Source organism: Ctenopharyngodon idella, chromosome 10, assembly GCF_019924925.1.
Source record: "Ctenopharyngodon idella isolate HZGC_01 chromosome 10, HZGC01, whole genome shotgun sequence".
NCBI classification, from domain to species: Eukaryota; Metazoa; Chordata; class Actinopteri; order Cypriniformes; family Xenocyprididae; genus Ctenopharyngodon; species Ctenopharyngodon idella.
In genome coordinates, this window is record NC_067229.1 from 48691542 (window position 1) to 48718662 (window position 27121).

General features: G+C 37.5%; 1 protein-coding gene across 1 annotated transcript in view; it reads left to right on the forward strand.

Annotated features, from left to right (window-relative positions):
- Positions 1–27121, forward strand: part of zswim6 (zinc finger, SWIM-type containing 6) — an 88124-nt gene that overhangs the window by 58072 nt on the left and 2931 nt on the right. Inside the window, exons 5-13 of the mRNA XM_051908619.1 lie at positions 3936–4115; positions 6402–6578; positions 6845–6991; positions 9606–9755; positions 13371–13637; positions 17610–17745; positions 23273–23430; positions 25430–25593; positions 25683–25764. Coding sequence (XP_051764579.1) covers positions 3936–4115; positions 6402–6578; positions 6845–6991; positions 9606–9755; positions 13371–13637; positions 17610–17745; positions 23273–23430; positions 25430–25593; positions 25683–25764 — 1461 coding nt within the window. The remainder of the gene's footprint in view (positions 1–3935; positions 4116–6401; positions 6579–6844; positions 6992–9605; positions 9756–13370; positions 13638–17609; positions 17746–23272; positions 23431–25429; positions 25594–25682; positions 25765–27121) is intronic.

The window sequence follows — 27121 nt, forward strand, 5'->3', positions numbered from 1 at the left end:
TAACGTCGCACTTCCCTTATTGTGATCTTGTCGTAATGAATTACAGCTGCCGTAACTGTTTTTTTGCTTTCAGTTTACGAGCAATAATGGACTGACGATGTGAAGACTGGTTAGCTTTGGTTTAGCCATAACATCCACTTTGAAGTGCTTTTATTGTGTCTTATTTGCAGTCTTGTTTTGTCTGTATTTACTGACTTGTTTATCACAGAGTTGTTGTGATCATGACCGATTTTGACAGATTCTTGTTTCCACTTAATGGTTCTGGTTCCTTAATGCTGTCATGGAAGCACTGGGAGCATTGGAGATGTCACCTATGAATGTTCACTAACTAGTTATCAGCAAGTTATGGGCAACTGGAAAATGGTTGAATAACTTTTTTTGCCTGGCATAGACATGGATTCGTTTAGCAATTCTTGTAAATAACCCCAAGATAGCCTAAAAAAATCTTTTAACATAAAATATTGTTGTATTAGCATTTGTTAGAATGGAACTCTGAATGTGTGTTTTTAACTGGACTCGTGAGTCATTTAAATGAACCGATTCATAAGAATCATTCGCTCGTGAATTGGATTATACGAGTTGTGTGGATGATGTTTGTTTGTTGTTGTGTGAAACCAGTGAAGACATCGAAATTGACATCTTGTTTTACTTTTTGTATTTATTTTAGTATAGTGTTCAACAGAAGAATGCAGACGTTCAAGAACCAAGCGTCATGAATTCATAAAAATCTGGTTTTCTGTAATACTTGAATTGATTTTCTAACTCTAGTTCTGTCAGAGACATTAAATTCTCTGATATTATATTATATTTTATATTATATTATTGCTGCTATTGTTATTTTCCAGCAAAAAATGCACCCTTTTATTTTATTTTATTTTATTTTATTTTATTTTATTTTATTTTATTTTATTTTATTTTATTTTATTTTATTTTATTTTATTTTATTTTATTTTATTTTATTTTATTTTATTTTATTTTATTTTATTTTATTTTATTTTACCAGCAAAAAACTTGTGCATCCATATATTATATTATATTGTATTGTATTATATTGTATTATATTATATTATATTATATTATATTATATTATATTATATAGTAGAATAGAATAGAATATATAGATAATATATAATTATGTATTAAAATTTATTATAATTTCCCAGCAAAATAAACTTGTGCACCATAAATTATTATATTATATTATATTATATTTAACAAATATAGTAGAATATAATAGAATAGAATATATAGATAATAATATATAATTTTGTATTAAAATTTGTTTATTATAATTTCCCAGCAAAATAAACTTGTGCACCATATTATATTATATTATATTATATTATATTATATTATATTATATTATATTATATTATATTATGATAATAAACAAATAGAATAGAATATATAGATAATAATATATAATTTTGTATTAAAATTTGTTGATTATAATTTTCCAGCAAAATAAACTTGTGCACCATATTATTATATTATATTATATTATATTATATTATATTATATTATATTATATTATATTATATTATATTATATTATATTATATTATATTATATTATATTATATTATATTAATGTTTACAGCCAAAAAAAACCCTTTGCTCTCTGATTTCCATAATACTTTATTGTTGATTTCTAAACCTACTCCTGTCTCCTAAAGTCAAAGATTTGCATGTTCTGGGGTGCATATTTTCCCATCTCTTTTCCATGTCTGTTGTCCTTCATGCCCAAACAAAGAGCCGAGACTCCGTCCCATCCCCCCACGAGCCTCCCGTGTTCTTCCAGATTTCCTCACATCTCTCCCTCCTGCTTTCCTTCCTCTCTCTCCTCCTTTGTCTTCCCCTCTTTTCTCTTGCCGCTATCTAATTCCTCTCCTGCCATCATACATTTGTCTCTCCCGCTCCCTTCATTTCTCCCCCCATCTCGTTGTTTTCTCCTTCGCCCCTCCTCCATCTCTCGCTCTCGTCCGCTCAGCTGGGTCTAGCAGGTATTCTCAGTGTGTCATTGTGGAGCACTCTGGGAGTGATTAAACCATCATACACAATCCGTATGGCATGGCGCTCGCGTCAAGCTCCATACATCACTGCCTAATGCAGCCAATGGGATGAATTAGAGGCAAAATGAACCTCATGGGTTGCGGCTGCTCGCCGGTGACGTTCTGCAGCTCTGCCCGGTGAGGGACGTATGCGTATCGATCCAGGCTTTATGCTCAACTTCTTTGGCTTGAAAGTGGCCTGTATTTCTGGATGGATGTCATCTTACTTACTTTTATTATTTTTTCAAATCAGGATTTTTGAGCGTTTGGTTTATTTATAGAGTAGAAACTTTGGCTGCCATAATATTTGCTAGCGATCAACCGATATATCAGCCAGACAGATTAATCAGCAGATTTATGAGATTACTGCAAATAACAGAAGTGTTTCTCTTACAAATTGTTGCTGCCATTTGTACAGATATTGTGCTGTTGTAGACTGAGTTTTGCCCACATTTTTTGAGATTATTGGTTGATAATACTGTCAGCATAGCCAATTACAATTATTTGCCATATACGATGGATGGATATGGAGAGATAGATATAGGCAAGGCAACTTTATTTATATAGCACATTTCATACACAATGGTAATTCAAAGTGCTTTACATGAAAAGGAAACAAATACATAAGGATAAAATATTACATATATCCATTCATATATAGATATATGGATGGATGGATGGATGGATGGATGGATGGATGGATATGGAGAGATAGGGATGGATGGAAGGATGGATGGAGGGATATGGAGAGATAGGGGATGGATGGATGGATGGATGGATGGATGGATGGATGGATGGATAGAGATGGATGGATGGATAGGGATGGATAGGGATGGATGGATGGATATAGGTGGAGAGATAGATATAGATATATGGATGGATGGATATGGAGAGATAGGGATGATGGATGGATAGGGATGGATGGATATAGTTGGAGAGATAGATATAGATATAGGGATGATGGATGGATATGGAGAGAAATGGATGGATGGATGATGGATATGGAGAGATGGATGGATGGATATGGAGAGATAGATATAGATGGAGGGATGGAGGGATGGATGGATGGATGGATATGGAGAGATAAAGATATATGGATGGATGGATATGGAGAGATAGGGTTGGATGGATGGATGGATGGATGGATGATATGGATGGATGGATGGATATGGAGAGATAGATATAGATGGAGAGATAGATACAGATGGATGGATGGATGGATGGATGGTTAGATATGAGAGATATAGATGGAGAGAGATGGATGGATGGATATGGAGAGAGATATAGATGAGAGATATGGATGGATGGATGGATATGGAGAGATAGATATAGATGGATGGATGGATGGATGGATAAATATAGATGGATGGAGAAATTGATGGAGAAATTGAGAGATATAGAGATGGATGGATAAATGGATTGATATAGATGGATGGATGAATAGATAGAGATGGATGGATGGATTGATGGATCATATCTGGTTATTCATCCAATCAAAAGAATTGCATTCAGTTCCTTGTCATCTTCATTAGACGAGCAAAAATATATGATGCTAATTCTGAGAAATTGCTGTCATTAGTGTCTCAGGATTACTTTATTACCATCAAATGTAAAGTCGAGCATAAGAGGCACGATTGGACGAGCTCGTCTTAAGCGTACAGCACACTCGGAGGTCGTTTGTCTGTGTTAAACGTCAGCGCGTTCAGTAGAGCAGTCAGCTGACCTATTTATCTGTTTGTCTGTCAGATTTAATGAAGTTCTCCGTCTGGTCGGCCGAGTCTGAGCCTCTTTGGTGAGGCCTAGATCGTCTGTTTCTTATCTGGGAAGAACAATCCCCTCCGTATTTCTCCATACGTCTTTGTGTTGACGCTGCCTGTCTTTCCCAGGTGCCTTGTGGATGTGTATCGTTCTGAACCCCCACTGTAAGACGGAACAGAAGGCCGCTTGGCTCAGGCAGCTCAAGAAGTGGAACAGTGTGGACGTGTGCCCCTTGGAGGACGGTAACCACGGCAACGAGCTGCCCAATTTAACCAATGCCTTGCCTCAGGGTGCTCACGGCAACCAAGGTAAGCGTGTGTGTGTGTGTGTGTGTGTGTGTGTGTCAGGGCGATGATGATGGTGGGTGTTTTAATCAACCGTGCCTCTGTGCGCCCCTTTTATTAGGCTTTGTGTGACTAATGGAATGCCCCTAATAACAGCGGTTCAGTACTTCCTCCCTGGCTTTTGTCCTTGCTGTGCTAATCATAACTCTAGGCAAAAGCGAGGGTCGGGGCGGGGGGAAAATAGCTCTATTGAAACTTTTCGATTAGTCAGGTCTTTTATAGCGAGGCGACAATGTCTGCAGAGACTTTATGATGTGTTTTGTTATAAATATTCATGTTCCAGACAGGTAATTGCTGAGAAATGACTTCCCTTTTCCTAAGGCAGGGGTATTTTGGGTATGAATGGGCTGTAGACTAGTTGGAGGTTGTATAGATTTAATTAGAGATTTTGCACTAAGGTGGGGTGATTAGATTAAATATTTATGATATAGTATATATGTATTGTTGACAATAAAAAAAAGAATGCTTTATTTGCTGTTTAAGTGTTATTAGACTTTTTTTTTTTTTTTTTTTTTTTTAAGAAATAAAAATATTTATTCAACAAGGATGCATTAAATTGATCAAAAGTGAGAGTAAAGACATTTATTACAAAAGATTTCTATTTTCTATATCTGGTTGCAACATTGATCAAAATAGAGCAAATCACCTTTTGAAAGTAACTTGCCACTTTAAATAATGACCATATCGATTACATTATTATGCCACCAGGTGGTGACGAGTGACTGTTAAAAAAAAAAAATGTATTTGTCATTTAATCATTCATTCAAGAGATTCGTTCAAAAACGCTGATTCATCCAGTAAAGCAGCAAATGAAGTCTTTATGAGTGAGTCATTGAATCATTCATTCAACAGATTTGTTCAAAAATGCTGATTCATCCATTAATAAAACAAGTGGAGTATTTATGAGTGAGTCATTGAATCATTAATTCAAGAAATTCATTCAAAAACGCTGATTCATCCAGTAAAGCAGCAAATGAAGTATTTATGAGTGAGTCATTGAATCATTCATTCACCAGATTTGTTCAAAATGCTGATTCATCCAGTAAAGAAGCAAGTGAAGTATTTATGAGTGTGTCATTGAATCATTCAATTCAAGAGATTTGTTCAAAAATGCTGATTCATCCAGTAGTAAAATTAGTGAAGTATTTACGAGTGAGTCATTGAATCATTCATTCAAGAAATTCGTTCAGAAACACTGATTCGTCCAGTCAAGAAGCAAGTGAAGCGTTTATGAGTGTCATTGAATCATTCATTCAACAGATTTGTTCAAAAATGCTGATTCATCCATTAATAAAACAAGTGGAGTATTTATGAGTGAGTCATTGAATCATTCATTCACCAGATTCATTCAAAATGCTGATTCATCCAGTAAAGAAGCAAATGAAGTCTTTGAGTGAGTCATTGAATCATTCATTCACCAGATTTGTTCAAAACGCTGATTCATCTAGTAAAGCAGCAAATGAAGTCTTTGAGTGAGTCATTGAATCATTCATTCAACAGATTAATTCAAAACGCTGATTCGTCCATTAATAAAACAAGTGAAGTATATATGAGTGAGTCATTAAATCATTCATTCAACCAGATTAAAAAAAAAATCATAATAATAATTCAAATTAATTAAACATCTTTAAATTGACTGCAGCAATTAACATTTTGACAGAACCTTTAGTAAATTACATGTTATTTTGTTTAGTCGTCTGTTCAGAATCAGGGGAGAATCGTGATCTCTGTTTGAAACAAACAAACAAAAAAATCATGATTCTCAATTTATCCAGAATTGTGCAGCTCTAATTGATGATAAAATAAATGTTTCTTGAGCAGCTAATATTATTAATAATTATTTCACAATATTACTGTATTTTTGATCAAATAAATGCAACCTTGGTGAGCAGAAGAGGCTTTTAAAAATGTAATTCACTGATTCATCATGGCATTTTACTTGTTTGTTTACTTTTTGTATATGTTGAATATTGCCAGAAGGCTTGATATAATAATGTATAACAGCTGTATCGGCCGGCTGTAGTATGTAAAGCCACCTTGCAGCAGTCGTGCCGGTATCTGCAGCACCTGTGAATGACAGTTCAGCTCGCTGCACTAATCTACGGACTTATTTCCGAAGGTTTTACTGTTTGCCCCTGACTGACAGGCCCCCGCGGGCCTCGCTCTCAGAGCTAGCATTGAGAATGACAGAGCAATTTCCTCTCCCTTTTCCCTGTCTCTCCTCCTCCTCCTCCTCTTCTTCGTCCTCAGATTCGGGCACCCGGCCCCACCGGACGGTTTTCACGCGAGCCATCGAGGCATGCGATCTCCACTGGCAAGACAGCCACTTACAGCACATTATCAACGACGACCTCTACACCAACTACTGTTACCATGACAACACTGAAAATTCGCTCTTTGACTCTCGCGGATGGCCCCTGTGGCACGGTGAGCGGCTCGGCCGGAAAAAGACGTTTGCTTGACTCGCCTCTTTGTGTTATGCAGTTCTATAGCATTAAGAAAAAAAGGAGAGCGAGTTTTAAGAAGAAAAGCAATGAATGGAGGCTTTATATGGAGCGAGAACAAGAGTTTCTGAACTAAATGAAAGGAATTTTCATTTTCTGTCCCCGCTAGCCTTTTGCATGCGGGTGAATATGTTTCTGTTGTGCTCATCTGAGGTTTGTTAAAGGATTTTTTGGGGGTTTCTATCACAGAACACGTCCCTACGGCCTGCGCCAGAGTAGATGCACTGAGATCTCACGGTTACCCACGGGAAGCACTGCGATTGGCCATCGCCATCGTCAACACCCTGCGCCGGCAGCAGCAGAAACAGCTGGAGCTCTTCCGAAACCACAAGAAAGGTGAGTTAAAAACTCATGACAAATGCGATGTATTGCTTGTCGGATTGGTTTCTTGCCGCTAAAAATGAACATCCGGTCGGGGAAAGCGTTTGATTATAAGTTGCTGCAGTGCATAATGCATCATATCTAGTGCTGTCAAATCGATTAATCGCGATTAATATATAATATGTGTGTGTTGTGTGTATGTATAAACCGATCAGGCATAACATTATGAGCACTGACAGGTGAAGTGAATAACACTGATTATCTCTTCATCACGGCACCTGTTAGTGCAGGAAAAATGGGCAAGCGTAAGGATTTGAGCGGGTTTGACAAGGGCCAAATTGTGATGGGTCAGAGCATCTCCAAAACTGCAGCTCTTGTGGGGTGTTCCCGGTCTGCAGTGGTCAGTATCTATCAAAAGTGGTCCAAGGAAGGAACAGTGGTGAACCGGCGACAGGGTCATGGGCGGACAAGGCCCTTCGATCCAACAGACGAGCTGCTGTAGCTCAAACTGCTCAAGAAGTTAATGCTGGTTCTGATAGAAAGGTGTCAGAATACACAGTGCATCTCTGTTATGACACTGGATAATTCACCTTGAACATAAATGGAGATTGCTCAAAGTGTATTCTATGACAAAGATTGTTTCAGTAACTCATTATGTATTTTTAATGATGTTAAAATGGTGTCATATTTATGGATTTGATTATATGCTTATCCATTTGGTTGCGAGTGCAGTGCGCTTGAGGAGAGACTCCGCCCATATGTTCTTCTGATTGGCTGTGATTTTGGATTGATTTGGTTGCGAGTGCAGTGTGCTTGCAGAGAGACTCCGCCCACATGCTTTTCTGATTGGCTGTGATTTTGGATTGACTTTGTAGCATCTGGTGTGGACAGACAAACTGCTTGTCGCTGGAATTGTGTCCGGTTAGGACATGGTGTTAGATGTTACTTTTTTTTTTTTTTTTTAAAGTGTGGACAGACCCTCATTGTATTGTCAGCAGTCGCTCATGTTGCCAGAAATCACCCATTTTTGCTGAAAACAAATGACTTGCAGGCACTTTAATGATGCAAATCATGTGCATTTTGAATCTGACATGTTCTCTCCATCATTTACTGTCCTTTTTCTGTTATCTGTATCACTAACAGTGCCAAAAAGGCCAAAAATGGCAGCATTGTTACCCAATTATCCTTTCAGCACCGTGTGCCTGTGCTCTGTGTCTCAGTATCTAATGGCCAGGTAACGGTTTCATGCAGCACTGCTCTTCACGAGAGCTGAATGTCCACTCATGCCCAGCAGGGCTCAGGTCAATTGCATTTAAATGCAAATGACTACTTGTTGTGGTGAAAGTGCCCACGCATAATTCATATTATTCAAATGAGGCGGCTCTATGGCCCGGTCCTGGGCTTTATGTAAAACACTAGTGCCATGATTTCCACGAGAGACAGATGCTATAGGAAATCACAGTCTTCCATTGTTCGCCTCACAAAGTCAGACTGCATGTGCGGTTTTGTCTCTTGGTAGGTGTGCTGTTTTTATCAATATGTTATGTATTTGTTTCTGTATTGAATAAAATATAATTATAATTTCTCTCGATTCATCTGCCATCTTGGATGAAAGTTCTTTGTGATGCATTCTGGGGGTCACATGACTCAATAATAATGACTCAATACCCTAATAAGCGCAAAAGAAATGTAATAAATAGCACAAATATTAAGTAAAATTAAAAATTCTTGACAGTACTGAATAACATTGTCTGCCATCTTGGTTGAAAATATTAGCGGAGTTTGTTACAATGCATTCTGGGCAGTGTTATTTTAGTTTTATTATAGTTTTAATACATTTTCGAATTAGCTTTTATTTTTATATTTTTAGTGTTCATGTTAATTTTAGTTAATTTGTCATTTCGTTATGTGCTTTTGTCATTTTATTATTATTATTATTATTATTATTATTATTATTATTATTTTTAATATTGCTTAATTTATTTTAGTGCTGTCAAATGATAAATCGCAATTAATCGCATCCAAAATAAGTTTGTTTACACATAATATATGTGTGTGTGTACTGTGTATATTTATTATGTTTATATCTACACACACATGCATGTATATTTAAAAAATAAAATAAAATAAATAAATAAATAAATAAATAAATATATATATATATATATATATATATATATATATAAATAATATTTCTTAAATATATACATGTACATGTGTGTATTTATATAAACATTAAATATATGTGTATGTGTAAACAAACTTATTTTGGATGCGATTAATCGTTTGACAGCACTAATTTATTTTTGTGTTCATTTTAGTTTGTATTTATTATTTTTTTGTATTTAGTTAATAATTTTAGTGATTCAACTTGAACTTATTTCAGGCAACATTTCTAATTGTAGTTTAAGTTTTTCAACTTACATTTATATTATATTTTATTTTATTTCAGCTTTATTTCAATTAACAGAATTGTTTTTAATAGTTTTAGTTAACCCTGATTCTGGGATAGATGTGCAGAAGCTTTCCTGCATTTTTGCAATAACAAGGTACCATATAAGGTCAAAAAGAGTGTTTACCTTTAAAAAAGCATCCAAAAACAAACCCTTTTATCTTCTTCTCCTTCTAGATCTGCTTCATAAAGGGGTGACGTCCATCACTAATTTAGAAGGATGGGTCGGACACCCTTTGGACCCCATCGGAACGCTCTTCAGCACGCTGATGGAAACGGGTCGCGGGGATGAAGACAGTTCGCAGGGAGGGTTCCTAGATTTCTCAGGTACTGAGACTCGAGATGCTGTAGCACATCATAATCTTTATGATTCATGTTATTTACAGAGTGTTTTTACGAACTCGCTGAAACTGTCAAGTCCTATTAACACCCTGTTAGAGGTGTCTTAAGCGTCTACTGTAATATTTACAGTAAAAACTGTTAATGTAAACATTTATACAGCATATTTTTAGTGTCGTGCTCCATGCCTAAAATCTTCATTAAGGAACATCGTTTTTGCTTTGTTATTGACACAAAATCCATTTGCAATGGGAGTTTTCAGCACGTTTTTTAGACCACCGTAGAACCGTCTCTCAAATTAACCTCACGTATGCTTCTACTTTAGACTCTGATTAAAAAGATATGGTATATATTAAGAGTAAAGCGTGAGTCTCTTTTATCTGAGCCTAAAAGTCGTAACTTTATTCTTCCCTGCTGCATTTTTAATGCACTTTTAATTTTAATGTTTTCTGTTCCCATCTCTTATTCATGAGCTTTGATTGGAGAGATGACTGTATCACAATCAGAGAACATGGTGCTGCAATTATACATTATTGTTGCCTTTGGGCTCATGCCCGTTCTGGTTGGCATCAGAAAGCGTAGGTGCGATCGCCCGTCTTAAGATGGATACCATTGAGCCATGAGCCTAGTGTGCATGCAAACGAACTTACACCTGATTAGGAATCCTATGGTCCAAAAGAGATTTTGATGGGGATAGGATTTTGCATGACACCCGATATCAGTGGACTATGTAGGAGCCGTAACTTGCCTGATGTATCCATCCTAATTCCCCAGCCTTCTGTCTAGGGCTTCCTGCTAGGGAAGAGAGTTAGTCCATGAGTAGACAAGGCTTTCCTTTAGGCTTCCCCATCTCTGTGGTTGGCTTTGAACTTTGAGTTTATTAGTGAAGGAGAAAGATAGAGATTTAGTAGTGGGATTGCAGAATAAAAGAAGGTGTGAAGCCTCGAGCTTCCCTCTTTGCGCTCATTTTTGATTAGGACATTGAATCCTCCTGGAGCCATCTGCACAGGTCCAAAGAGGCATCATTAAAACATTATGATGTTTCTCATTATTAGCCCCAAATGAGTCACCATTGGTATTAATGTGTAACCAAGAACATGGAGCCCTGGATTCACTTTGCTGTTAAAATAATAACGACATGAACGATCAGAAATCCAGGGTTTTTTGATGTGTTTTTTTTAATACATGGCCTGTTTGCTGTCTTTCAAGGTTTTAAGGGAGGGGTTTCCTTTTATGAAGCTTGTTTTAATCTTAGCATATCTTTAGGCCTTCATGCAAATTGCATCTTATTTTAGCCCTGTGTTTGCATAGTGGAATCTCAATTACAGAAACCTGAGGGAATGACTCAGTATGGCCAATTAAAAGCTTGGATGCCAAGCCAATCAGATGGGTAGAATTGGTCTTTAGGTTCAATTCCTCACTGCCAATCAAATGATGAGGCATCAAATCCATTGCAGCCAATCAAAAGGATGGATTTGGTTCTAAGGGACGAACTTCTTAGCACCAAATTGGTTCCTCACAGCCAATAAAAAGACTGGATTTGGTGCTGAGGGATCAAATCTCTGAGCCAGTTAAAGGAACTGGTGAAAGGAACTCATAGCCCTGGTTGAGAAGTCAATCCTCAGCACCGTATCCAGCCTTTTAATTGGCTGAGGTTGAACCCTTGGCACTAAAACAGCCATTTGATTGGCTAAAAGGCCAATCATCAGCACAGAATTCAGCCTTTTCAATCAATCAACAGGTGTTCCTTATTGATAACCTCTTGGTAAATTAAAAGATTGAATTTGGTGCTAATCAAAAGGCTTGATTTGGTTCAGAGACTGACTCCTAAACACCAAATCCAGCCATTTAATTTAAATGCAAAGCATCAGTTCCTCACACCCAATTAAAAGACTGGGTTTGGTCCTGAAGGATTGACTTCTCAGCCAATTATAAGGTTGGATTTGGTGTTAAGGATAAATTTCTCAAAGCTAATTGAAAGACTGGTTGAGGAGTCAATCCTTAGCACCATATTCAGCCTTTTACTTGGCTGAGATTTGATCCCTCTGCAGTAAATACAGCCTTTTGATTGGTTAAGGGGCCAATCCTCAGCACAAAAACCAGCCTTTCCAGTCGACTCCATTGCAGCCAATTAAAAAGCTGGATTTGGTGCTGAGGGATCAACTTCTCAGCCAGTTAAAGGAACTGGTGAAAGGAACTCATAGCCAATCAAAACACTGGTTGAGGAGTCAATCCTCAGCACCATATCCAGCCTTTTAATTGGCTGAGGTCTACCCCCTTGGCACTAAAACAACCTTTTGATTGGCTGAAGGTCCAATCATCAGCACAGAATTCAGCCTTTTTAATCAATGAACAGGTGGATTTGGTCCTTATGGATTAACCTCTTAATAAATTAGATTAGAAGATTGAATTTGGTGCTAATCAAAAGGTTTGATTTGGTATTGAGGGCTAACTCCTTAGCACCAAATCCAGCCATTTGATTGAATGCAAAACATCAGTTCCTCACACCCAATAATGAGACTGAATTTTCCTGAAGGATCGACTTCTCAGTGAATTATAAGGCTGGATTTGGATAAGTTTCTCAGTACAATCCTCGGCACAAAATCCAGCCTTTCCAATCGACTCCATTGCAGCCAATTAAAAAGCTGGGGTCAAACCCTTGGCACTAAAACAGCCTTTTGATTGGCTGCAGGGCCGATCATCAGCACAAAATTCAGCCTTTTCAATCAATCAACAGGTGGTCCTTATGGATAACCTCTTAGTAAATTAGAAGATTGAATTTGGAGCTAATCAAAAGGCTTGATTTGGTTCAGAGACTGACTCCTAAACACCAAATCCAGCCATTTGATTGAATGCAAAACATCAGTTCCTCACACCCAATAATAAGACTGGGTTTGGTCCTGAAGGATTGACTTCTCAGCCAATTATAAGTCTGGATTTGGTTCTAAGGATAAGTTTCTCAGAGCCAGTTGAAAGACTGGTTGAGGCGTCAATCCTTAGCACCATATTCAGCCTTTTAATTGGCTGAGATGTTGATCCCTCTGCAGTAAATACAGCCTTTTGATTGGTTAAGGGGCCAATCCTCAGCACAAAAACCAGCCTTTCCAATCGACTCCATTGCAGCCAATTAAAAAGCTGGATTTGGTGCCGAATTGGTTGGAAGGATTGTGAGGCTCAGAGCTGCAAGTCGGAGTTGGCGGCCACATAGCTGGAGATCAGTGAAGAGTGAAGAGCAGGGGCTTAGTCTGTCTGTCTTTCTCTCCTAGTTTCTAAATACAGCTTGGGCCTCGTCATATCCAACAGCATTTCACACCATCTCACAGATATGAATGTGATGCATGAAACATCCAATGCATTTGCGAGTAGAGGGTACAGAGTATTACCTCAGTCACTCAGGAGCCTAATTGAGCATGCCTTGTCTTATGCCCTATCTGGCTGAGCTGCTTCATTAGACCAGGCAGAGTTCCTCTCTGGTGCCTCATTATACAACAAGACCTGTCTAAGAACCAGTGCCTTGGAGGAAGGTCTCACTACAGTGGTTAACTCTGGAGGTGTCACCACCTCCCAGTTTCTTATGTGCTTTCTGTTTCTCACCCTTTGCAGCCAGCACAATGAGCTCGAGCAAGCACAGCGAGCTGCACTTGTTTCCGTCCACGCGTCGATTCCTGGAGGAGGGTGAGTCATACCTGGCCCTGGCGGTGGAAACGGCCCTGATGGGACTGGGTCAGCAGAGAATCATGCCCGACGGACTGTACGCCCAAGAGAAGGTGTGCCGCAACGAGGAGCACCTGATCGCCAAACTGCAGGAAGTGGACCTGGACGATACCCTGGTCAAGATCTTCCGCAAGCAAGCTGTCTTCCTGTTAGAGGGTAAGTCTTGGCGCTTTCGCAGATTTACGGTGCGACTGGAGGGATCCGTGGCAATGCTGTTTGGTTTTTCATTAACTAAAGCTGAAAGATATCAATAGCCTGAGGAAGTAATTTGGACAGTTCTGGAATGGGTTCATTTGATTTCCTCATGCGTCAGCTAAATATCTAGCCAAATTCTTGCTCAAAAAAATCTGCTCAAGTATAGCACATGCTATAGACGAAAAAGGTGTCAAAATCCTGCTTCTTGAGAGCTGCATTTCTGCAGAGTTTAGCTACAACCTGCTCCAACACACCTGATTGGAAGATCCTAGTAATCCTAAAGACCTTTATTTGCTGGTTTAGTTGTTTAAGTAGTATGGGAGAAAAACCCAGCAACGTGACCCTCCAAAAGTTGATAGTCCAATAAGCGTATAAAGATACATTGAATTAAATATTTACTAAACATCAGCATGTTTCTAAGCGAACATATGTAGGGATCACAACATCATGGACATGTTTCTAAGGCAATGCAAGGGTGTTCTGGGTTAGTCGCAAAGGTATTCTGTGGTTGCTTACTATATCAAGGCTCTTTGTAACCACTAAGAATACCTTCACAACTGACTCTTTACCACCTACAACAGCTTAGAAATGCCCTAGAAACCATTGAGAAACATTAGCAATGGATAAGCTTGGAAAGTTGTGAGGCATGTTTTGCAGAGGCAAGGACCATTCTTGTTTTCTTCAGAAAACCTAGTTGTTTTCCTAGTTTAACAAAGTTTCAGCCTCCATTAAGTTACATTTCCCTCAGAGCGGTGTTCGGCATGTGTAAAAGTGCTCTGTGGTGGATGAGGCTGTTTGTTTCACTCTCGGCTGGTGTTGGGAGTAAAACGAAACGGTCTTTGCCTACAGAGCCGCCTCTGAACGCCACTGGGTTGTTTTGAAAGAATGAAGAGAACTGATAAACTGGCCCCGCTGTGTGGATTCCTCCACCCAGCATATGCCAAGAGCGTGACGGGGGCACAATAAACAGAAAGGCACGCATTCTATTGGCTACGGGGTTTGGGGGAGTTCTGGCCAAATGTGAAAATCCATCAAAACAACAAGAGCATTCTCACACTGAGAGACATCCAGAGCACGCCACCCCTTCTAGCACACGCTGTAATAGAGTTAGCATGCTCAGCTGTTCTGTGTGTGTGTTTTTAGTCAGTATCTTTAGCAGGACGTGACTAGCTCTGTCCCAAGCCTAGTGAGCTGCCTTGCTGTCTACTAGTGGCTACATAGGCAGATACTAAAGTTCACTTGAACAGTTCACTCATAGTACTATGAATGTGCAACATGCAATATGGCGGAATAAGTCTGGCCTTTTAAATAAAAGAGCCAATTGGCAAATAACTGCAGCTACCGTTAGAAGCTCCCATAGAAACAGTCATTGTCCTGAGATACGCTTGGGACTCTACATGCTTATTGGCTTTAGCAACCTTTTTTTAATGCTATTTGAGCATTTACACATCAGATTTTAGTGCTGATCTGTCAAATATGTTATTTAAATGTGAATTTGTTGAGCAATTTTTATATTTCAGTAGGGATGCATGTTATATCGGCCACCATATCGGTTTTGGCCGATATATGTTCATTTTTAATCTTATCATTATCGGCACGATAAGAAATTTGGCTGATATATTAAAGCTGATAAATAATGGATTATTTCCTTCAGCTGAGACACTTCAGGTGCAAAACTGTTCACCATGATGGTTTTGAATTGCTTGAAATATGATTGAAATCACTTCAAAAAGGAAAATACAGTGCAACGTACAGCGCAAGTCTGTCATATAGACTACATAAAATTATGATGAGAACATTATAATTGTGTGTTTGAGACATGGCTTTTAAGGATAAGACTTTTGTTTTTGTAATCAGGCTCTCAAAAATTATAGAAAAATTTGGTTATCGGTTATCGATATCGGTTATCGGTTTTCGATATCGGCCAAAATTTTCATATCGGTGCATCCCTACATTTCAGTATTCCCCCATTCATGTAGATGGGAGTTGATATTGCCCAAAATAATCCGTCGAAAGACATTACCATGTTGCAAAGCTAACAACTTAATGCTTTAGTAAGCATGAAAATACATACTACAAAGTAAATTTTACCCAATATTTTTGTGCCATTTTTTTTTTTTTTTTTTTATATTTACTTAGTAATGAAATATATAGTCATCTTAATTTATTTAATTTTTTTTCATTCTGGGATTACATTTCCTCTGCAGTATATATGTGGTGCTGTTTATAATTTAGCCAAAATAAGAGATCTTATAACATGCTTATAACGTGCTTCACATGAGGAGGATTATTTGTCTCTGACTATATAGAGCATCACATATGAGGTTTTATTTTGGTTAAGAAGATGCTGCCTAGGTAGCTTCCTTTGTAGGTAGCACTTGTGAATGCTTAGTTTGGTTACTGTGTCGGTGTCTGTTTGTATGTCCATGTGTATTTGTGAAGTGGTTTGTGGTCTCTGCGCTCTCAGTCACAAATAATCTAATGACAGGGAAGCTAAGCTCTCACATATGGCTTCTAGCATCGCAGTTGATATTGTAGGCAAGTGTGAAAAAAGGCCTACGCTCTTGAAAGTGGGCGTGTGGTTTTCATCTGGTTTGAGGATGAGGAGGGGGGAGGGTCTGTAAAACGATCTGTAAGCAGATTACCCACGATGTAGCACTCGCCCCGGAAACACCACAAGCCCATCTCGGCCTGCTTTGTGTGTTTCGCCTGGATAACGTTACTTGTCGCTCTTCAGAGAGGATGTTATCCATGTGCGTTCTTGACCTACGACCGAACTATGATGTTAGAGAAAAAACGATGGCGATATGTATGGTGGTATTTGAAGTACAATGCAATTACCTGCTACATTCATGGTAGTGCCACAGCACTATCTTGGGTGTGTGTGCATCACTTGACTGTGAGGTGAAACAGGAACCTCCTAAGGCGTTTCTTTCTCACTCTTACACTCTGTTTGTACTAACAAATCTGTGCATTTCCAACCACATCTTACACCTTCTGCATGTTTTATCTTCTGAAATCATACAATAGCTTTATTGAAGTCATCAATCACGCCTCTCCGTATTCAATACATAACTTAAACAAGATACATGACACTTACTAAAAAAGATGACGTCATGTGACCAACATCAGAGAACCATGAAAATGCGAATGTGTTGTTAAATTGACATATTAATTTAACCCTGTAAAGCCTGACATATGAAATAATTGTCAGAAAATTTAGATTTTTTAAATAATGGAACAGTTTATTGAACCTTTAGATAAAATCTTAAATAAATAAAAGCCTTTTTTGAGTATCATATTTGATACATCAGGCTTTTATGACTCATATAGTCTGAGAATATGGAGCATAAAACAGCTCAATTTTATTTTATATTTATTAAAATATGCAATTTGGTGCAGATGCTGATATTTATATGGACAAAAAGTGATAATTCTGATGCTTATAATGTGATCTTAATAACAGTAGATACTTACATAAAATACATAAATGTCTATATCTGCCAATAATATGTCTTAGTAAGATGATATTTAAATGCTTAGTTTTATGATCAAAGCTCGTGATTTTTGTGTGGATAATCAAGTTCATCTTGAAATATTACTAACAATATCAAAGTTACTCTTACATTTACTTGATAAAAATCAATGCAGATTTCACAACAAAAAGACACAAGCTGAAGGTGGACGCTTGTACAATTATACTAAAAAGCTTTTTACTTGCTAAAAAGTCTAAACTATATCAATCAGACGACAGGACGAGTTTTGATCATTTAGAGGCCATAGAAATTTGTGCATCAAATATCATGAGGGGGGCTTCAAATAAATATTTAGGTCAAAGGTGTTCAGCTGACAAACAAAAGTTCAGGAATCCCTGATTTAAATGAAGATAAATGCAGATAAATGGATGTCTCACGCAGTGTTTTTGTCTTGCAGGTGGGCCCTACAGTGGTTTGGGAGAGCTCATCTACAGAGAGAGCGTTCCGATGCACACGTTTGCCAAGTATCTCTTCACATGCCTCCTACCTCACGATGCCGAACTGGCGTACAAAATTGCACTGAGAGCAATGCGGTGAGTTTCCACAGGCCACACGGGCGACACTCTGCTGCCAAACCCGTCACGTCCACCTACAGTAACGAACGCGCCCACGGCTGTGGTTTATTTTCCCCTTCCGTCTCTTGTTTTTATCATCTTCGCTCGCACTGAGAAGGCACGGTTACATCTCCACTGTGTGTGTGTGTGTAGGGCGTGAGGTTATCTGGGGCGCCGTTTAATCAAAAGGCGCCTTTTGCTTGGAAAACTGCTAAATAATTCATGCCCACTGAAAATGAGTTTTTGAGAAAGTGTGAATAATAAATATGTGTCGTTGAGTCTAATTTGGGCTGCAGAGGTAATGCAGAGCACTGCTTTCACCCCACACACCCTCTCGTGTGCGTTTATGGCCGTTTGTGTATGTGTACAAACCCTCCAACAATTTTACATTATCAGCTGGAGTTATTCATGCACCTTTGAATATTTAAATGAAGTCTTTGTCAGCATATACACACACACACACACACAACGGGTGCATGAAACAAGCAAAACGAATATCTGTGTAAATCGTTCAAACTATTCTTGCGTAAATTGACGTATTAAGCAACAACTTTTATGGGTTATTAACACAGAAATCAGTTCCGCTTGTTCTTATGTAAATTGTCGCATTCACATCAGTATTTATGTTTATGTCTGAGATGAAAATTTCATATGTGGAAATATATTACGAAAAAAAATTGTGATGGAGCAGTTAAAGGATTAGTTCACTTCAGAATTCAATTTTCCTGATAATTTACTCACCCCCATGTCATCCAAGATATTCATGTCTTTCTTTCTTCAGTTGAAAAGAAATTAAGGTTTTTGAGGAAAACATTCCAGCATTTTTCTCTATATCTCATTTCTCCAAAGAGCTCTACACGATCCCAGACGAGGAATAAGGGTCTTATCTAGAGGAACCATCGGCCATTTTCTAAAAAAAATAAATAAATTATATACGTTTTAACCACGAATGCTCGTCTTGCACTAACTCTGCGCCACGCAATCACGTTGAAAAGGTCACGTGACGTAGGCAGAAGTACTGCGGTAGTGCGAAAAACTCCATCTCAATTTCTCCTCCAACTTCAAAATCGTCCGACATTTTTGTTTTACCTTTTTTTATTTATTTATTTTTTGCAAAGGGCGTTTGACTTAGTCTTTGCACGATCGCTTTGTAATCACTGGATCGGTACTTCCGCCTACGTCACGCGTGACCTTTCCAAGGTGATAACGTAATGCGTGGCGCATCGCAGATAAAAAGTATATCATTTTCATTTTTTTTAGAAGATGACTGATGGTTTCTCTAGACCAGTGGTTCCCAAACTGCTCCCAACTGTTCCCAAACAAAATTCTGAGTAGTTCATTTATTCTACCTTAAAATAATATTAAAATCGAGTATGTATTTCTAACTGCCAAAATGCCGTAAATCCAGTACATTTAATCAAATTACCTCATCATTTGCAGTCAAAAATGACTGTATCCACACAAGCAGTGTGCATATGATAGATTGTGTGCAGTCTGCTGCCTTAATTCATGCTAAATTACCGTCGCTCTCGACAAAAGTGTGGATTTAGCACTTACTCGCATGAAGAACAAATATAGACACAGATAGTGAATTTCGATTTAAGACTCAAACTTTTTCCGATACAAAAACATACCTTGTGTGAGTTCTTGTATTAATGATGATAATGAGCAAGAATGCAATTGTTCCCAAATATCCACATGACTCTAAACGTGACATTATTATACAACAGGTCAAAAAACAAAATGTACATTTTAAACACAGTACTGTCTGTATTTACTCTATTTTTTTAACGAAAACCAAAGCAGAACTACAACACATGTCTGTGTTTCACGAACAATTCTGCGGCTTTGAACGAATCATCAGTGATTCAGTGATTCATTCACAGCCACTTGCTTCGTTACTGAATAAATGACTCGATGACTCACTCATAAAAACAGTGCCACCTACTGGCGGTTTTAGTTTAATATTTAAAAGTTTTACTTAGTTTTACCATCATTGCATATTTCTCTATTGAACATTTTTATATAAACATTATTTATTTTATAAAGTTATTCATAAGGGTAAAAATATGCACTGGAACATCAATTTAGGGGGCAAATATCGTCCCTTAATGGTAAAGGTGTGACTGCAGTTTAAGTGGAAGAGAGGGGGTACGCAGAAGGATGATAATCCCTTCAGGGGGTACTCCACGCTAAAAAGTTTGGGAACCACTGCTCTAGACCCTTATTCCTCGTCTGGGATCGTGCAGAGCTCTTTGAAGCTGCACTGAAACTGACATTTGAATCCTAGTGAAGTCCACTATATGGAGAAAAATCCTGGAATGCTTTCCTCAAAAACCTAAATTTGTTTTCGACTGAAGAAAGAAAGACATAAACATCTTGGATGACATGGGGGTGAGTAAATTATCAGGAAATTTGAATTCTGAAGTGAACTAATCCTTTAAAGTTGTCACTTTCACGCAAATTAATGCAAAATACAAATGCAAATGAGAGGTAAAAGTAGCCAATCATCTAAGAGAATTTTAGTCACATGACCTAAAAACTTTGGCTACTGTGAGCAGTTATGCAAAAATGTTTTTTATGATTGATTTACACTGAAATTGTGCTTGTGTTTCTTGAATGAGAACCCAAAGTGCAACGACAAATCTTAAACTGTGTCTTAACCAGATATGATGTGATTAATTTTTCTATGCACACTTGAAGCAAAAATGCTGCGCAACACAATCACAGCCGATGCGAACATATTTGATGTTTAATATGCAGCTAAGCACAGTGGACTCGTGAGATTTCACCGAGTTCGCTTTGATCGTGTGTTGCTTTACGGCTGGTTCTGGCAAGGTTTCCAACTTCAGGCTGGTCCAACAGATTTATATCGACATCTTGTCGCAGATTGTTTTATTAATTTTTCTTTTTTGACCAACCGACACACACACACACACACACAAAACCCTGTTACCAAATCTGTCTGGTATTGTATTATATTTTGATTGGATTGCATTTACCGGGGGATTTTCAGTATAAAGTCGATGGTATCAAACAAAGATCCACCTAAATTTAGCCAGCGCAGGAGCTTCGGGCTCAGTATTGACTTCCTCTATAAAAAGACCGTGGCCTCCAAAATAACTGCTCTCCGTGGCATTGGCTCAGACGAGGGCTGATCTCCTCATAATACAATTCCCTTTGTAGAAGGCTCGGTAATTATCTCCATGCCAGGACATGATGCTTTGACATATTTGCGCTGCACTGGAGGCGAAGGACGAGATCCTGCTCTGACATGAAGATGCGTGATCAGATAGATGATTGTAAGAAGCATATGATTGGAAAGAGTCAAACTAATGGGCTGTTTATAAGGCCATATTCGACATCGGTCATAATGAGGACGTCCATTTTGTAAAATTTTACTCGTATTTAGAGTGTGTGGAAGATCTCTGAAGTTCATGTCATGCCTAAAACAGAGTCGAATCCGGCTGGATGCTGCTGTTGGACTTGATGGAGTATTTCAAACAAACAGGATGGCCAGTAATAGTGTGTGTGTGAGAGTGTAAAGGCCGCGGGCCGCCTCCAGGCTCATGTTAGCTGGCTAAAACAAAACAGCAAAACCTCTGTTTTAGAGCGACACACTGTTCTTTCCCAGAGGAACTTCTGCTGTGGTTCTAGAGCTGCTGAAACCTTCTTTAAATGATCATTTACATCCATAACTCTGTCCTTCCTGGTCAGTTAATGGCAAACAAATTACTGCATTTATATGCTGTAAAATTGTGAAATATTATTACAATTTAAAGTAATGGTTTTCTATTTGAATATACTTTAAAATATAATTTATTTCTGTGGTGAAAAGCTGAATTTACTCCAGTCTTCAGTGTCACATGATCCTTCAGAAATCATTCTGATATGCTGATTTATCATCAATGTTGGAACATTGTTGTGATGCTTAATATTTTGTTTTATAACCTGTGATACTTTTTTCAGGATTGATTGATGAATAAAAAGTTAAAAAGAACAGCATTTATTCAAAATGTAAATATTTTTTGTTAACAATATAACTCTTTACTATCGCTTTTTATCAATTTAACACATCTGTGCTGAATAAAAGTATTAATTTCTTTCAAAAAAAGAAAAAAAAACTGACCTCAAACTTTTGAACGGTAGTGTATATCGTTACAAAAGATTTCTATTTTAAATAAATTGTTCTTTTTTACTTTTTATTCATCAAAAAAATCCTGAAAAAAAAGTGTCACAGGTTATAAAACAAAATATTAAGCAGGAAAACCCAACACTGATAATAAATCATAATATCAGAATGATTTCTGAAGGATCATGTGACACTGAAGACTGGAGTAATGATGCTGAAAATTCAGCTTTGAGCCACAGAAATAAATTATATAGTATAAGTATATTAAAATAGAAAACCATTATTTTAAATTGTAAAAATATTTCACAATGTTTCAGTTTTTTTCTGTATTTTTAATCAAATAAATGCAACCTTGACAAGCAGAAGAGACTTCTTTCAAAAACATTAAAAATAGTGATGTTTCCAAACTTTTGACCAGTACTTATATATATAATTTATTTCACACACACATTTACATATAATGAAATCCAGGAAAATCTATGAATCTATGAAATCTATAAATAAATTGTATTTTATATTAAAATATTCACACATTCACTGTATGTTTAATATGTCAAACACAATGTTTCTTGTCTCATCACATTCAGTGTCATGATCTCAGTATCATGTGAATAATAGCATTTTTCAATTCAAAACAGTGAAATTTGAGTCGTTTGCATCATTGGATAATATTAAATGTTTAAATATTAAATGTTTAGCTCCTTGCACTCTTGAAATGATGGAATTCGCACTCATCTTCAGTAAACTGTAAGCCCCGCTTTCTTTAATTTGATTGGCCATCTCAATCATTGTGACATTGACGAGCGCTGTTAGACTGTATGAGGTCTCTGCAGAACAAAAGTGGGCGTTTCTGTATTTGTGGGTGTTTTCAAACTGGTGGGTGTTTCTATATCATGCAATGAAAATGATCCCCTAAACCCTACCGCCCCTCTGTTTATGGCCTCACCCTTCAATCATTAATGTCCTGCAGAGACCTGTACTTGGACCGCTGAGGCAGACTTGCCTAAAAATTTAACTTTTAAAACTTTTGTCATCCTAACATCCTAATGGAGTCAAGAATATCAAATATCGGGGGGAACAATTTGGCCATTTTTTTTTTTTTATATATAATGATTCGTTTAAACTGATTCACAAACATTTGAATAAATCTGTTTATTATTCAACGAGTGTCCTTCTCGTCCTCATATGGTCTGTGATCATTGTTGAAAAAGTCCCACCTTTCACGCACATTAGTTGGACCAGCCTGAAAAATACAGTAATTTGAGCTGAAGCAGCAGCATTTGTTGAATATTATTGTCATGTTTTATTGATGAATTGTAGATTTTGGTCTGACTGTACTTCAGTGATGTTCATCTCTGTCTTTTTCGTCCGTAGGTTACCAGTGTTGGAATCCACGGCTCCTTCGGGCGACATGTCCCGGCCTCACCATATAGTATCAGTCGTCCCCAATCGTTACCCGCGATGGTTCACCCTCAGCCACATCGAGTCCCAGCAGTGCGAGCTGGCCTCCACCATGCTCACTGCAGCCAAAGGTTAGAGCGTCGCCTTCGCCAGCGCATCCATCACTCCAGCGCAGGCTGCAATTACTGTGACAACAGCGCTGTTTGCTTAATGGCAGGCCTGCGAACCGCATTTCCGCTAGCAGACTGCAAAACAACGAGTCCCGACCATAAAATCAAATCTGCATTCGTCTCCTCGGTTTGGAGAAACAACACGCTTGGAAAAGTTGCAGCACTATTTTTAAGATGTAATCGCAGCGCAGTGCGGAGAAATCAGAGGAAATCAGAGTACTGGTGATGAATGAAATGCTGAGCGTTTGAAGGTGTTCTCAGAGTCTTGCATCACACGGGGCGTCTAGTGCTGACTCACCGCTCGTTATGCTGTGTGTGTGTGTGTGTGTGTGTGAGTCCGTGTGAGTGCATAGTTTGTGCGTGTAATGTGAGTGTGTATGCAGTATGTATGTGTGTACATGTAGTGTGCATGTGTGTTCGTTGTGTGCGCGTGCATGTGTGTGCATGTTTTTGTTTGTGCATTTGTTTGTGTGTATGCGTGTGTGTGAATAAGTGTGAGTGTTAGTGTGTGCAGTGTGCATGTATGCAATGTGAGTGTGTGTTTGTGCATTTGTTTGTGTGCGTGTGTGCATGTTTGTGCGTTTGTTTGTTTGTGTGTGTGTGTGTGTAATGTGAGGGTGTGTGTTTGTTTGTTTGTGCATTTGTTTGTGTGTGTACGTTTTTTGTGCGTTTGTGTGCGCATATGTGAGTGTGTGTGCGTGTGAGTCCGTGTGTGTGTATGCAGTATGTATGTGTGTACATGTAGTGTGCATGTGTGTTCGTTGTGTGCGCGTGCATGTGTGTGCATGTTTTTGTTTGTGCATTTGTTTGTGTGTATGCGTGTGTGTGAATAAGTGTGAGTGTTAGTGTGTGCAGTGTGCATGTATGCAATGTGAGTGTGTGTTTGTGCATTTGTTTGTGTGCGTGTGTGCATGTTTGTGCGTTTGTTTGTTTGTGTGTGTGTGTGTGTAATGTGAGGGTGTGTGTTTGTTTGTTTGTGCATTTGTTTGTGTGTGTACGTTTTTTGTGCGTTTGTGTGCGCATATGTGAGTGTGTGTGCGTGTGAGTCCGTGTGTGTGTATGCAGTATGTATGTGTGTACATGTAGTGTGCATGTGCGTTCGTTGTGTGTGCGCACATGCGTGTGTGTGAATAAGTGTGAGTGTTAGTGTGTGTGTGTGGGTTTGTGCATTTGTTTGTGTGTTTGTGTGTGTGCGCAGTGTGTGAGTATGTGTGAGTGTGCGCATGTTCAGTGTGTGTGCTTGTACGTGTGTAATGTGAGTGTGTGCGTGTGTTTATTTGTGCATTTGTTTGTGTGTACGCGTTTTTTGTGCGTGTGTGTGTGCACGTTTGTTTGTGTGTATGTGTGTGCGTTTGTGCAGTGTGTGAGTGTGTGTGCATGTGTAATGTGTGTATGTGTCAGTGTGCGCATTTGTGCGTGTGTGTGTGTGTGTGTGCGCACATTTGTTTGTTTGTGTGTGTGTGTGTGTGCTGTAGACAGGGTTTCTGAGCCTGATGTTTCTCCAAGGTCACTGGTGACTGTTTGCAGTGTTTACAGAAATGGCCAGTCACGTCGGATCTCCATCACTCGTGTGAATCCGTTTATATCCCATTAAATATTTATGAAATATTACACATTCTCTGTCCTCCTCTGTATTTTCACTAGAGATGGGCACGAGTACCCGAGTAGTCATAATTGACAGCAATCAATCAGGAATGAATTAATATTCATTTCATGAACTTGATTAAACTTTGCTGTAAATATATAAATAATTTAATTCATATTAATCATGAATGCACTAATATTAATTTAATTTGCATATGCAGTTTACAAATCTGTTTATATTAGTTTTGTAGTAAATTTATGCTGACAAAATCTTTAACAAAGTTTTTCATTTTTAATGAAAAAACATACTTTGCATATTTCCATTTGTTATCATAATTTCAGTGACATTCATTCACATGTTTCCTGTTGTTTCCAGGTGACGCTCGAAGGTTAGAGACAGTATTAGAGTCCATACAGAAGAACATTCACTCCTCCTCTCACATCTTCAAACTGGCGCAGGATGCCTTTAAGATAGCGACCCTCATGGACAGTCTGCCGGACATCACTCTGCTGAAGGTCTCCCTGGAGCTGGGTCTTCAGGTATCCACGCTTCATCCGTCAGCACACACCTGTACCTGTTTGTGGTCTTTTCTTTACATGTTTTCTTTTTGTGTCCTAATAACTCACAGGTTATGCGTATGACGCTTTCGACGCTAAACTGGCGGCGGCGAGAGATGGTACGATGGCTAGTCACATGTGCCACAGAAGTTGGTAAGTTTGAAGCTTCAGTGTTATCAGATCTTGGCTAGTTACAAAAAAAAGCAATTATCCAGTCAAGGCTGTGCATTACAGTGATTTTACCACGGTGTGGTACCAAAACTGAGAAAAATAACCAGAATACACAGCCATGAGTGACCTTATTTCTTTTACAAAATTGCAGCTATTACAAATTTATTAAAAATATGGTTGAATAAACAATTCACTTTATTAATAGTAAAGTAATATATGTTAGTAATTTGAGCCTTCAGCTTTCAGTGTTACCAGATCTATAAAAATCAATTATCCAGTCAAGGCTGTGCCTTACAGTGATTTTACCACAGTGATAGCTTAGATTTTACCTACAGAGTAAAATTACCATAATAATACACAGCCATGAGTGACTTATTGCTTTTATAAAAATTGCAATCTGATAAAAAAAAAATACTGTTCAATAAGCAATTCATTTTATTGATAGTAAAATAAAAGGAATATTATTTCAGTTAAACAATAAAATAATTATTGTTGCACGGCTACTGCAAAAGTCTGTTATTTGTTTTATTAAAAATATTTTATATTATTTTATACACAAGTATAAATATGTATATTTGCATGTATATTTATATGCACACATATATGCATATATATACTATATACACCTGTGTATGTGTATATGTATGTGTGTATGTATGTATATATATTATTGTATATTTATTTATTTCAAAAATATTTTAATTAAAATATATAATAGAATATATATATATATATATATATATATATATATATATATATATATATATATATATATATATAATATATATAATGAAATGTGTATATAGGTCATTGACGAATAAGGTTTTTAAAAGTTTAAAAAAAACATAATGGAGATATAATTAATTTTGAAGTTTTATTAAGTGTTAACAATGAGATTATGTGGTTTTTATAATCAATTAACACTGATTTTTGTCTTTTTTTTTTTTTTTATACAAGATGAACAAAATTTGTCACCAAAAAAGTAATTTGGTTTAACTAAAATTTTGGTTTTACCGAATGACACTTTTGGTTATACCGAATGACGATATTTTCAAACAATGCTAACAGGCTGATATTGAACGCATGACTCTATTCAAAATGTTCCCTTTATATTGGTTACTCCGAATGACATCAATGAAATTCATTTTTCCGGACATTCTTTCTCATAACAAAGCAAGGACTTTAACACATAATTTTAATACTATTTTTCACTATGTTGATATATGAGGTTATAAAATCATGCCAGAATAAAAAAAATATACATTTAGTACATTTCAAGATATTTTAATCACAAATGAAGTGGCTGTATTGGCCTTTGAACAGTTAAACCGAATGACCT